This window comes from Chinchilla lanigera, unplaced genomic scaffold (assembly GCF_000276665.1).
Source record: "Chinchilla lanigera isolate Chin_1 unplaced genomic scaffold, ChiLan1.0 scaffold00050, whole genome shotgun sequence".
Taxonomy (NCBI): domain Eukaryota; kingdom Metazoa; phylum Chordata; class Mammalia; order Rodentia; family Chinchillidae; genus Chinchilla; species Chinchilla lanigera.
Window position 1 is genome coordinate 12,688,753 of NW_004955451.1, and position 9,101 is coordinate 12,697,853.

Consider the following 9,101-nt stretch of genomic DNA (forward strand, 5'->3'; position numbering starts at 1 on the left):
CGGAGCCCCCCGGGCTCGGCGGCGTCCAAGCGCGCGCGCACGGCGTACACGAGCGCGCAGCTGGTGGAGCTGGAGAAGGAGTTTCACTTCAACCGCTACCTGTGCCGGCCGCGCCGCGTGGAGATGGCCAACCTGCTGAACCTCAGCGAGCGCCAGATCAAGATCTGGTTCCAGAACCGGCGCATGAAGTACAAGAAGGACCAGAAGGCCAAGGGGCTGGCCTCGTCGTCCGGGGGTCCCTCTCCCGCCGGCAGCCCCCCGCAGCCCATGCAGTCCACGGCCGGCTTCATGAACGCCTTACACTCCATGACTCCCAGCTACGACAGCCCGTCCCCGCCCGCCTTCGGCAAAGCCCACCAGAATGCCTACGCGCTGCCCTCCAACTACCAGCCCCCGCTCAAGGGCTGCGGCGCCCCGCAGAAGTACGCCCCGACCCCGGCGCCCGAGTACGAGCCCCACGTGCTGCAGGCCAACGGGGGCGCATACGCCACGCCCGCCCTGCAGGGCAGCCCGGTGTACGTGGGCGGGGGCGGCTACGCGGATCCGCTGCCGCCCCCTGCCGGGCCCTCCCTCTACGGCCTCAACCACCTCTCCCACCACCCCTCGGGGAACCTGGACTACAACGGGGCGCCCCCTATGGCCCCCAGCCAGCACCACGGACCCTGCGACCCGCACCCCACCTACACAGACCTCTCCTCTCACCACGCGCCTCCTCCTCAGGGTAGAATCCAAGAAGCGCCCAAATTAACACACCTGTGATGCGAGGGGGAGGTCAAGGGCGCTGCAGGGCTGCGGAGCTCTGCGGGGGGCGCAGGGGGGGGTCTCCAGGCCTCCGGGGCCTGGGGCTCCTTCCCTCCCCCCGGCCTGAGGGGCTGCTTTGCAGTCCTCCAGCGCCTGGTTCCATCTGCCTGCCAACCCTTCGGGAAGGAATTCACAGCAGATTGGATCTGACCCCCCCAGGAGCTCCAGGGCTCCAGCGCTACCGAGTTGGAATTCCGCGCTGGAGAGGGTTAGGGTAGAGGAGGGCAAGCTACAACTAGGAAGGCGAGGCAGAGAAGCACAGTCAAAAAAAAAACAAACAAACAAACAAAAAAAGATGGCCAGGCAGGCCATCACCAACCGACCAACTTACCTTCCGTCTCCGTGGGTCATCCCCCAACTCTTGGTAGTTCCCCCTCTCGTTCTCCTTAAGAAAACAAGAAAACGTATTGAAACCCAAGGGCACAAAGCACCGTCCCCTCCTGCTTCCTGAAGCCTCGGTTGGCTCTCTCTGAGGTTTCTGGGCCAGGGCCTCCGTTTCCACCACATTCACACCTACACCTCACCACGGTCAGTGACAGTCTTCTGAGGGCTCAGGGATGGTGACAGATCCTGAAAGGCAGAGCTGCCTAGAGTATAAATATATATATTTTTTCTTTGAAGGAAAAGTTAGGAGGCCAAGGCAGGCAAGGACTGAAGTTTTGCCTGCTCGGGGGCCCCTCGTCTCAGCTCCTGGTCCATCATCCCCCTCTCTGCAGAAAGCAATCAGCCACATGAAATTTTTCCACTTTTCTTCTGTTGCTCTCTTGACTTAACGTGAAAACAGGGTATATTTGAACAAACTGTTTGTCCCAGGCAGGGGCTGCAGCGGGGCCTGCGTGCCTCGGTCGCCTTCTGACAGGACACTTTTGTTGCACTTAGAGTTTACATTTTAATGGATATAAAAACAACTGTGAGAGATGCCTGGGCCTGTAGGAGCCCAGCATTGCTCAAAAAGCGTGTGTTCTAGTGAACATTTTCATATATATTTATTGGTTATAGCCCGTTAAAATATTTTCTTTTTTGTATTATTTATCCCCCCTACATTATGTATTTATATGAGGAAGAAGGGAAAAAAATTGTACTTTTTTAGTATTTACTTGTTATAAAGGACATTGTGTTTCCTGTCATGTAAAACCAGCTATTTTAGTTTTTATTGTACTCTAGCAAAGAGCTGTAGATTTATGTTAACCTCGTACTTATGAGCAATTGTAATTAGTTCTAAAAGGCATGAAACTCAGCTCCTACTTGTCACTGTATAGTCCTGAATTTGTAGAGTTAGTTAATTTCCTCTTGGAACTTTCTTTGTTCTTCCGTAGTTACTTTTTTTTCTTACTTAAAAGGGTTGTCTGTCAAACGATTCTTGAATAAACTTTCTGTTATCAATTTTATCTTGTGCTGGTGGTCCAATCGAGATGGTAGAGCAAGGCCAAGTTTGCCTCAAGGGACGGAAAATATGAAAGACCCTCCCTGGCCTTTCTGTCCCACCTCCCAGACCCTCATCTCCCCTTTGGTGTGTTTTGGGGTTGAAATGCAGGGATTTCTTACAAAAATCACTCATAGCCTGCAACCTTGTGCCAACTTCCTTAGCTAAGATTTAAGTAAGGAGCTGGGGGTGGGAAGGACACTCTTGGGGTACCCTGGGTCTTTCCGTGTTGCTTTTTGCTTCTTTCTTTTTCTCATTGCTGGACCTTTTGTCTGGTTCCTTCATTGGCTACAACCTCTGTTGCGCCGCCCTCCCCCCCGCCCAAAGCAAAGCAAAACAAAACAAAACAAAAATCTGTCTGATTACTGTTTCTTCTAAGCCACCAAACTTCACAGTCTGCTTCCGGAGCTACAAAGAAGTCGTCACGTGACCCGAAGCCCAACCACCATTGGGTCTAAAATGAAAACAAAGGAAAATGATTAATCTAAAAAAAAAAAAAAAGAAAATCTGACGCCTAGGCCTCTCAGGTCAAACCTTAAAAGCAAAGTGAAATTAAATCACTAAATAAAGCTTGGGGGCAGAGGGAGAGAGGGGAATTTTGATTTCCCTTGCCAGGGAGAGGAGGAAGAGCGTGTAGGAGAACACGTTGGTTCCAAGCATAAATAAAATGGTCCCCGGGCTCATGCGCGGCGCTGTCTCCACCATCCTTGGGAAAACTTCATTTCTTAGTCTCGGTTCCATAAAAGTTTCATCGCATTGGAGAGAGAGGGTCTGTCAAAGATGAAATGTCACCGCCGTGTCGCCTGAGCCGATAAGAGCGAGGAGACAGGGTGGCTGAAATATGGAGCTAATTCGTTGAAAGAGAAGCGATGGCTGCTTGCTGAAGAGTTGCATAATTCTAATTGTAAGCGATGCGCCCGCATGGCTTAATTAGGAGCATATATTTTGGGTGGGGGTGTTTGAGAATCATTCCAGGCCCTCAGCCTTAAAGCGAAAGCTGATTTTCATTTTTATGTTGCATCCTGGCAATCCAAGGTTAGTAATTACAGTCTTTATGCAACAATAAATAACAATAAAAAAGCAACCTGAATTCTGCACACACACACACACACACACACACACACACACACACACGCCCCTCCAGTAAGATTTTAACTGGACTCCGCTCACCCAGGCAGCAAGCGATTTAGCATTGGGTCAGGCTATAATTTAAAGGCAGAAGAGCGTGTGAAGTTTGACTGGGATCAAATAACGCTCAAGGGTCTTTCTTTATTTCTCTCTTCTCTGAATAACATTTTCTGAATGATGTAACTCAGTGAAGCCCCGCGCTTGGCTCTGGGGGTGTGGGATGGGTTGCTTATTTATCTAGCTGCAGAGAGACAGGCAGGCCAAGAGAGAGAATTTAGCCAGAATATGAAAAACAGGGCCTTGGCTTGAAGCTGGGATTGCAAACAAAAAGAAGACCAACTTGGCCTGGTGTTCCCTACCCTCTATCCAGGAGCTCAGCTAAAGCAGCTGGAAGCCTTGGGTAAAATATCTGTGCTCCTTAATTCCCAGCACAACAGGGGGGCGGGAGCGGGATGTCTCAGGGAAGGAGGGCTCTCCGGGCCCCTTTTAACACCCAAGTTTTCCGCTCTCCACTAATCTGGCCATAAAATCTGTCAGCGAGGGCTAGAGAGCCGTATTTCGTGCCAGGACGGGCTGGGCCCAGGGTGCCTAGCAGAGCTCTGGGTCCTGCTTGCCGCCAGCTGCGGGGGTTGGAAAAGCTGCAGAGGTGACCACGGGCCCAGCGGGCCAGCGAGCTCTCCCAGGCCTCCCGCACCATTTGCAGACAGCCACTCTTTCGATTCTGCCCTGCTCACCCCCCTCCACACCTCCAGGTGACAAAAATGGTTTTCTACTGGCCCAGCTCCGTGCAGCTCTGCCATCGCGTCCCCTTGAGCCTGCAGCCCCCACCCCCAGCTCCCTTTCTCCAGCCTGCCCTCCTCCACCCCCACCCCCACCCCTCGCCTCTGCCTTCTCTGCCCTCCTTTTTAAATACTCACCACCACCCACGCGGATGTTACACTGACAGAAAGTTTCTAGCTCCAGCTCCAGGCTGAGATGCCATTTCCTTGCTAAGCAGCCTTCTCCTCCCGGCTGGGCGACAGGGAGCGGGGAGGGGGAGGGGAGGCCCGAGCCGTGGGAGTTCTCCGGGCAAACTTTCCACCCAACTCAGCGCCTTCCCTCTGTCCCCATTTCCCATCTGTTTCCTGGCTCTCCCAGAATCACCTTTCTCTTTTGCCACCCCCTCCCTCAGGCCTTTTTAAGGGATGTGGAATTTCGGCTGTCCCCTTCTGCTTTCCCAAAGAGCCGAATTCTTTGATGCAATCGGAGGGAGCTGTCAGGGGGCTAAGATTGATCGCCTCATCTCCGCTCCGTCCCTCTGACCCATTTATTTAAAAATCTTCCCCCATCGACTTTTCATTTTCTGCTTTGAGGCCTAGTTTCCCACCAATTGCTTGTGGCTAAATCTTTGCCTCCTCCTCTAGTAAATTACAGCAGTCTTTAAAGTTCAGACTGTCTTGGTCCCCTCAACATAAAATAAATAAACATTTTCTCCCAGAGGCCAGAAAATGGAATACTGTCCTAGTGGTTATTATCTCCACACCCGCCATCCTCAGGGAATTTTTTCTTGCCAGGGATATATATACATGAATTTTGTTTAGACTAAGCACAGTGACAAACAGAGAGAACATAGAACGTTTTTCTTGTCCAAAGGAACCCACTTCCCTGCATACTGACCTGAGCTTTGAGAGTTAAATCCATGGCTACCTCGGTTCTTGTTTATGCTCCTGTGTGCAGATAGGGAGATACACACATAGGGCTTGAGGCTTGAGTGGCACCGTCTGCATTTCCAACCCTCATGGCCTGTCTGGGGTTCAGGTGTCATAGAAGGGCACAGATGCCCCTAAGAGGAAGGCAGGTGGACAGCCCCTTGGGACTGTGTTGTCAACACTGGCAGAAAGGGACCCCAGGCCACAGGCCATGCAGGCCATGCAGGCCAGGGGCCCCAAAGTGCCACTCACGATCTATCTCACTCCTCTGGGACAGTCTGGGAGTGCCTGTCCATTTCCCCCATGATTTCACTGATGCTTTTAGGCACTAGGATGCACTGGGGGAGCGGCTGTCCGTAAATCCCTTCTTTGCCTTATCTGTAGCATAACACAGGCCTTCCCCAAGGGGTGGAAGCCTCTCCTCTGGCCTCTGTCTTCCTCCCACATTGAGATACTCATCTTCCTTTGGGGGAGTGGGAGAGAGGGAGAGAGGGAGAGAGGACATTGCTGGCCATGCACAGAAAGCATTCGTTTACTGTGTTAGTATCGTTGGAAAAGAGGGCTGTTTTTCTCCTGGATTGTTGTTTGCCTGGGTTCCACACCCTCCCACCCTGGGAAGGGAAGGAGGGAGAGGTTCCTCCGGCTTCTCTGCAGAAAGGGAGTCCTGGCGGGAGAGGGTGTGAACTGGTGTAGGAACAGGGGGCTACTCCTGTCCTGGTCCTCTGGAGTTTTTGCATCAATTAAAGCAAATAATGCTCCCTGTTTTCCACCAGGCCCGGACAAGCGATTGGCCAAGGCCAGTCCCGTGACCACGAATTCCCTGCAATTTCGCTAGAGTCCTGGGTTTAATAGAGAGAGTCCCCATACGCTTGTATTTATCAGCAATATATAATAATAAAGGCCCAAAATTTAAAAAAAAAAAAAAAAAAAGAGAGAGAGAGCGCTAGAGAGCGAAATCTCCCTCGCCCAAAATCGCTCCATTGCAGAAACCTTGGGGGGGGCAGGAGGGGGGGTCCCTCCCGATCCTCCCTCCTGACGCCCCCCCCAGCAGCCCCCTCCCCCACCATTGAAAGCCATGAATTTTGAATTTGAGAGGGAGATTGGTTTTATAAACAGCCAGCCATCGCTTGCCGAGTGTCTGACTTCCTTCCCCGCTGTCTTGGAGACATTTCAAACTTCATCAATCAAGGAGTCGACATTAATTCCTCCTCCTCCTCCTTGCGAGCAAACCTTCCCCAGCCTCCAGCCCGGCGCCTCCACCCTTCAGAGACCCGGGAGCCGAAAGCGAGCCGAAGATGGGCCTGCTCCACCGCCACCACCGCCGCCCCCGCCGCCTGTCCCCGCCGCCCCCCTGGCCCCCGAGTTTCCCTGGATGAAAGAGAAGAAATCCGCCAAGAAACCCAGCCAGTCCTCCTCGTCTCCGGCCCCGGCCGCAGCCTCCTTCCCGGCCTCCGCGGTCGGCTCGCCCGCAGGTCGGTGAGCGCGGTAGGGTGCGGCGAGGGGGCGGCTGGAGAGGGGAAGAAAGGTGGGGGCGCAGAAAGGGAGGCCGTCCTGCTGGGGTTCCCTAGTCGGTGGGTCCCCGGGATGGAGAAGCAGAATGCCCCGCTGAGGTTCAGGCCTGGTCGCCGCCAGCATTTTCCCTCCCTCCTGCGGCAGATTCTGGAAGCTGGCTGGGAAAGAGCCTTTTCTTTGCCGGGGAAGGGGATTCGATTGGGGTCTCTAACCAGCCTCCGGTAACAGAATGAGTGTTGCTGCTGGGATTGAATCCGGGGTGCAGGAAAAATGCAATCCTCTTCCCTTTCCAGCTTCTAGAAGGGGCATTTGCAAGCTAGGAAGGAAAAGGGGGGAAGAGCTACCTTGATGAACCCACTGCCCGGCTGAGTGGGAAAGTTCCGAATTGAGGGGTCCACTGGGAGGACTTGGGAGGGGGCCCCTGGGTTCTGGGAGCGAGGGGGGACCGCTCCTCGCCCCCTCGGTGGCCCGTGGGCGGCTCTGAATGCTTTGCCCTCACCGGGACCCGGGTCTGCCAGCGAAAGGGGGCGGAAAGGACCGAAAAGCAGAGAGGCCAGCTACTTGGGTGGGGGTGGAGGGTGAGCAGGGGTGACTGCTGATTTTTGGGGGGGCGGAGGGGGTGTTCTCCATCGTTGGGCTGGGGACATGGCTCTCTGTGACTGATTCCAGGTCTGCTTTCTCAGCAGATGGGCCGGGACTGCCGGAGGGCGGCGGTGGCGGCGGCGGTGGCGGCGGCGGGGCGCGCAGGTTGCGCACCGCGTACACCAACACGCAGCTGCTGGAGCTGGAGAAGGAATTCCACTTTAACAAGTATCTGTGCCGGCCTCGCCGCGTCGAGATCGCGGCCCTGCTGGACCTCACCGAAAGGCAGGTCAAAGTCTGGTTCCAGAACCGGCGCATGAAGCACAAGCGGCAGACGCAGCACCGAGAGCCGCCCGAAGGGGAGCCCGCCTGCCTGGGCGCGCTGGAGGACGCCGGCGACCCCGCCGAGGATCCTGCGTCCAGCCCAGGCGGCCCCTCCGCCTCCCGGGTGGCACGGGACGCTTGCATGGGCTCGGCCCAGATGGCGCCCGGACTCCCGGGGGTGCCGGGCCCCGGGCCCCCGGCCGCTCCCGCGGAGGTCGCGGGTGCGCCGAGCCCTGAGCGCGCGCTGCGCAGAGCCGGCGCGCTGGAGACCCAGCCCTCGCCCGAAGACGGCTTCCCGGAGCGCCAGGACTCGCCTTTCCTGCCCGACCTCAGCTTCTTCGCCGCAGACTCCTGCCTGCAGCTGTCCGGAGGAGGCCTTTCTCCCACTCTGCAGGGCTCGCTCCACAGCCCGGTCCCCTTCTCCGAGGAGGAGCTAGACTTCTTTACTAGCTCGCTGTGCGCCATCGACGTGCAGTTCCCCTGACCCGCGTCCTCCCACCTTCCCATCCCGCACTCCGCGCCGGCTGCTGGGCGAATCAGCCTCCTCCACCCCCAGTCGCATTTACTTATGTTTTTACTAAAAATCCAGGTATTACTGAGTTAGCGTTTCACCCACTCCCTTTCTTCTTTATTTTTAAATCACGCAGAAAAATTCCGTTTGGTAGACTCCTTCCAACGAAATCTCAGGAATAATTAAACTCGGGGGGGGATTTCTGAGAAAGAACTAGAGGGACTTATTTTCCTCCTTTTTTAAGTTTTAGACCGTAGATTATTTATTAAAATTATTTAATAATAGGAAAAGGGGAAAGTATTTATTGTACATTATTTTCATAGGTTAAATAAATGTCTTTATAATACAAAAATGAGTGTTGGTATGGAACCCGGCCCCTTCCCTGTCTCCCAGGTCTGGCCGCCCGGGCCCAGGACCCTGGTGAGGTTGGTCTGGTGCGGCGGCCCAGGCGCTGCGGCAAAGCCCCGGGGATGGGCAGAGTCCGGGTGGTACAAAAGTGGCCCCGCGTGGCGGCCGCTTCTCAGGTCGGGGCTGCAGGAAGAGTGTGCGGGAGGTTGCTGGATGCTTGCTCTGGTCCCTGTCCCCAAACAGATGACTTTTGACTCTGTGCTGATGTCCCCAGCCCTCTGCTTAGAAATAAAGGCGGCCGGGTGGAAAGAGAGGGTGTGTTGGGGACAGAACAGAGGCTGGTGCAAGAACAGGAGGCCGAGTCGTGGCTGAATTCAGAGGGGTCCTAGGCTCCCCAGATTTCTGGCCTTTGTGCCCAAAGCCTGGAGAGGGCCCCGAGATGCAGGCCTGGGCCTGGACCCGTGCAGGTGGCTCAGGACCGGGGCAGGGATCGGGGTGTCCTCGGATGCCCAAGCATTGAAAGTGGCATCCAAACGGACAACAGGACGAGAGGCCCGCTGAGGACCAGGGGCGGGCGGACCCCGCTGGTCTTCGGGGGTGGCCGGGGTCGGAGCGCACCCGTGCTAGCCAGCCTCGGGGACGCCGGGCCGCGGGGAAGCAGGAAGCGACCGGGAGCGCGGGAGGGAGGCGGGAAGGAGGAAGACGTCAAGATGGCGCTGGGGCTGCCGGGGAGGACGCGGCGGCGGCGGCGGCCATGACAGCGGCTTGGGGAGCGCGCGCCGGC

General features: G+C 55.8%; 2 protein-coding genes and 1 long non-coding RNA gene across 8 annotated transcripts in view; 2 read left to right on the top strand and 1 right to left on the bottom strand.

The window, feature by feature from the left end:
* Positions 1–2,189, top strand: part of Hoxb3 (homeobox B3) — a gene marked incomplete in the record, with an annotated part of 39,713 nt that extends 37,524 nt beyond the window's left edge. For all 3 annotated transcript variants that reach the window (XM_013519410.1, XM_013519411.1, XM_013519409.1), the window contains 1 exon segment: positions 1–2,189. In XM_013519410.1, coding sequence (XP_013374864.1) covers positions 1–759 — 759 coding nt within the window.
* On the bottom strand, positions 1–4,997 carry LOC102004771. Of its 3 annotated transcripts, none has more exons than XR_001235991.1 (5): positions 4,270–4,997; positions 2,591–2,678; positions 1,133–1,186; positions 691–753; positions 1–69 (listed from the first exon to the last, which is right to left on the bottom strand). It is a non-coding gene; the product is annotated as an uncharacterized LOC102004771 (long non-coding RNA). The 3 variants fall into 3 exon arrangements; XR_001235990.1 differs by lacking the exon at positions 1–69 and adding an exon at positions 77–164; XR_262597.2 differs by lacking the exon at positions 1–69 and having other exon boundaries at positions 663–753.
* A 14-nt stretch (positions 4,998–5,011) lies between these two features.
* Hoxb2 (homeobox B2) lies at positions 5,012–9,073 on the top strand. Of its 2 annotated transcripts, none has more exons than XM_005394234.2 (2): positions 5,012–6,512; positions 7,236–9,073. In XM_005394234.2, the coding sequence occupies exons 1-2, from the start codon at positions 6,116–6,118 to the stop codon at positions 7,940–7,942; spliced, it is 1,104 nt and encodes a 367-aa protein (XP_005394291.1). In that variant the 5' UTR covers positions 5,012–6,115; the 3' UTR covers positions 7,943–9,073. The 2 variants fall into 2 exon arrangements, with proteins under 2 accessions (XP_005394291.1, XP_005394292.1); XM_005394235.2 differs by having other exon boundaries at positions 7,239–9,073.
* Positions 9,074–9,101: the final 28 nt, after the last annotated feature.